We start from the raw sequence: 3,873 nt of genomic DNA on the forward strand, positions 1-3,873 counted from the left end.
CCCCACGAAAAAGGCTGAACGTGGGGGGGGGGGGTTTTTTTTTTAGATACACGTTAAACTGGTGAAACTTGTGCATTAGAACGAAGCCTTAGCGCGTTTGCGAGGATAAGGCTGTGGGTGATTCTCCAGTGTTAAGTACACTTGCACCTCCTCCGCCCCGTTTTCTCGTCCCTTCTCCCCGGGGAAGGGCAGCGGGCGGGAGCAGCACGGGAAGGGATTGCATAGTTTGATGCCTTCTGGAAAACAAACCAAAACAAAAATAAGAGGGAATGTTGTAAAGCTTTGAATTATCGGTATAATTCCATGTTTTATTTTCACGTGGTAAAACGCTGAACCTTGCCGTATACAGGATGGAGTCCGGTTTGGGAGCTGTAGTTACAAAAAAGGGGGGGGGGGGGGGGAAAAAAATCTGGAATAAAATATCTGTGCAAACATTGCAGTGCTAAAGTTAAACCCACCCTGCAAGACGTGAGCGGGAGCGTACGGTTCATCCTACGCCGCAGGGGCTGGGACGGGGGGGGGAGAAGGGAACGTAGTGGACCACATCGAGCGCGTAAGTTAGTTACGGGTTCACCTTTTCTTAACGTTTTGCTCTTTAGCCCTATTATCAAAAAATATCTTTTAATATTCCTCAGCCTAAGGTCAGTTACGTGGCTCAGCAAAATGGAGCCGAGTTAATTCGATTCAGCAGAACAGAGGTAGTACGGAAGTAGCTTGCTCAAGTAGAAAGAGTTATCGCGGGGGGGGGGGGGTGGCCATACGGCTGCGAGTGCCCGGCAGCCCGCTGCGGATTTACCTCCCGGTGCTGCGGGACGCTCTTTGTCCTCTCTACTTCCCCACGCCGATGGTTATTGCTGGGTGGAGACACTGACCTTGTTTCTTGTCTCAGTTTTTACTAAGTCGGGTCGACCGTACCGCGAAGGGAACGGTTTTGCACAGTACTTCTGCAGGGAAAAAACAACTCAAAACCACTCGAGCACTGTGACCACCCCCTCCGTCTCCCTCCCACCCCAAGAAGAGTTTAAAAATAACATTTTAAAAACAGAGTCGAGCCCGTCAGAAGGGCAGAGCCCCGAGCCCGCTGCTCAGAGATGCTCGGAGACATCCGACGGGGCCGGGCTCGGATGAGTTCAATTGAAAAAAACAAAACAAAACAAAAAAACCCCAATAACGTCCAATTCCAACTAAGTTTCGCTCAGTACCAGCAAAAAGAAATACAAAATAAAAACAGTGTTTAAAAAAACAAAACAAAACAAACAACTCGCTCAATTAAAAAGATCTGTGACGTTCAAACTGAAATTCCTGGGGTGTTTTCCGCTCAATTCTGGGCAGTTAGTGACATCGGAGTCCAGCTGGGAGGACGCGGCGGGGCGCTGCTCCCCGTTCGCCTTCTCCGAAAGCTTTGGTCTGGTTTATTGAATCGTTTTGAAGACACCCCCCCCCCCCCCCCCCACCCGCCCCCTCCCCCCCCCCCCTGCGCCCCCCCTCCGCTAATCCCGGTCACCCCTTGCCAGAAGAAGCCTCTTTAAAAGCATCCTCCTCCCTCTCGCAGGGTCTCGGGGAGGAGGAGGAGGAGGAGGAGGAGGAGGTGGGGGGGGGCTGGTTTTTCTCCCCCCTCTCTCTCTCCCTCCCGCCACCCTCCTGCATCACCTCCGTCACACCAGCCGAATCCCGTTTCTCAGTCCCGTCTGGCCAAATACCCGCTCCCTCCTTCCACAGACAGGGAGAGGAGCGTGGGGGGGGGAGTTTAAAAAAAAACCAAACCCAAAATAAAATATATATATTATTGCATTCCCCATCTTTCGTGGGTCCCAAGATCAGCGCTGGGGCAGGGCGCTCAGAACCTGTGCACTAGAGCCTCCCGCTCCTTGCGTTTCAGCTCCTCTTTGTAACAGCAGGAGCAGAAATTCCCAGTTTCCGGATGCCCGTAAAAACTGCAGTTCGGCTGCTTGCATTTGGTCTGCTGAACGTTATAAAGAACTCGGCTTTTAGTTTTGTCCGCCGGCGTTCCTTTCTGCGAGCTGTCCTGCTCGAGGTATTCCCTGTAGCCGTTGCTGTGCGGGGGGAGGCAGGCTGAGCCGTCGCACTCCGACGGGTAGCTGGGATGGACGTCCATGTCCGTGGGGGAAAACCTCCCCAGGTGGGAAGGGCTGGTTTGGTAGGGGCTCGGCTGCGCCTGGGTGCAATGTCTGGGTAAGGTAGCGTAGGGAGGGAGGCTGCTGCAGGACCCCCCGGCTACCTGCCGCCTGCTGTCTTGATAGCTGGGGGGATGCGACCCTTCCACGCTGTTGACCGTGGAGGGTCTGGGAAAGGTGAAAACGCCCGAATAGCCGGAGGGAAAAGCTGCTATTTTAGCGCTTATGGCCAGATCCGGGGCCTGGATGGCGTACGCAGGGGGAGGCTGGGGGTAAGCGGGGTTGAGCATCGCTTCCTCGCCCTTGTGGGCGTTCACCTCCGGCTCCAGCTTCTTGGCAGGGGCAGCGCTCCCCTGCGCCTTCTTCTCCGCCTCCTTTTGCTTCTGCTCGGCCATAAAGCGCTCCTCGGCGTCCAGAAGGTACCGTTGGATCATCTCCTCCTGGTACTGGTGCCGGTTGCTGGTCTTGAGGTGGCCGGCGAAGATGAACTTGCGCTCTCCCTGCATGGCGGCCCGGAGGATGCTCAGGCTCAGCCTGACGTCGTTGCTGTATTTGTAGGGGTCCGACGGCTTCTCGGGGGCTGCTTTACCCGGGCAGGTTTTCTCCACAGGAGCTGACAAGTCTCCTTGGGAAGATTCCTCTTTGCTGCCTTTCCTTGTCTTCAAGGATCCTTTCTTCTTCTTCTCCAAGGTATCTCCCTGCCCGTTGCTCACGCCTCCCTTGATAGTTTTGCTGTGCATCAAGCCACCCATGTTCTTTTTTAGCTTACTTCCCAACGTCTTGCCGAAGCTGCCCAGCTTATTGGCAACCGAGTCTGCCCGTTTTTTATCTTTTTCCTTATCCTTTTCTCGGTCTTTCTTTGGTTTCTCTTTGTCCTTGCAAGCCCTGCTGCCGCCGTTGCTCGCCGAACTGCTGCAGACCGACTCCTTGTCCGACTCTCCCGACTCGGCAGCTGAGCGAGCATCGTCGCCCGCGGAGGCTGTAGGGGATTCCGGCTGGGCCAAAGGTGCCTAGGGAGAAAGAAAACATAGATATCAAAGTCCAGTAAGTTCCTCAGATAAGGATTTTCAGGCTGAGGGCGAAACGGAGAAGTAGGCGCTTGCTCGGAGAACGGAGGGGACAACGTTCAAACACGCTCAGTGTGACGCGTCCCCAGCAGCCGTCCTGCACGTCCATAAACATCTATAACTTGCTGGAGGTTTCAGGGGAAGAGCTAGAGGAGAAAAAGGGGGGCGCTACCGGTGAGGAGGGGGCCAACAAATTCCCCCTCTGGTCACCCACAAGCGCGGCGGGCACGGCTGGCAGCCGTTTCCCTGGGGTCAACGGCATCCTCCATCCCTTCACATCAACGGTTCGTACGTCGATAAGGCCGAGACGGGGACGGGTGACGGCATTTCTAAGCAAAGCACCTGAGAGCACGTGGCCAGTTAAGGAGGTCGCAACCAAAACGTCCCCCGTTGGAGCTTTGCTACAGAGGTGACACCTCGACAGTTTCAGACAGACCAAAACAGCTCGTATTTAAGTTTGGGGAGTTTTCTCCTTAAAAGGGGGGGGGGGAACCGAACCCCTTCACGCTGTCAAGGCGGCTACCCCCGTCCCTGTCAAGCCGGCTCCCACCGTCTGCCAACGCACCACCACGGAGATTTGGGAAGGGCCAACACCAGGAAAACTACAGTCAAACCGTGCGCCTCAAGGCAGGTGGCAGGTGCCGGAAACCAACGGCTCCCGGTTGCCCTGG

General features: G+C 55.3%; 1 protein-coding gene across 1 annotated transcript in view; it reads right to left on the reverse strand.

Moving 5' to 3' along the window:
* Nucleotides 1-1,708: 1,708 nt before the first annotated feature.
* Nucleotides 1,709-3,873, reverse strand: part of OTUD7B (OTU deubiquitinase 7B) — a 21,581-nt gene continuing 19,416 nt past the window's right edge. The window contains 1 exon segment of the mRNA XM_009272565.2: nt 1,709-3,145. Within this exon segment, the coding sequence (XP_009270840.2) occupies nt 1,838-3,145 (1,308 nt within the window). The 3' untranslated portion in view covers nt 1,709-1,837.

The sequence above is a fragment of the Aptenodytes forsteri genome, unplaced genomic scaffold (genome assembly GCF_000699145.1).
Source record: "Aptenodytes forsteri isolate BGI_AS27 unplaced genomic scaffold, ASM69914v1 Scaffold110, whole genome shotgun sequence".
Classification (NCBI taxonomy): Eukaryota; Metazoa; Chordata; class Aves; order Sphenisciformes; family Spheniscidae; genus Aptenodytes; species Aptenodytes forsteri.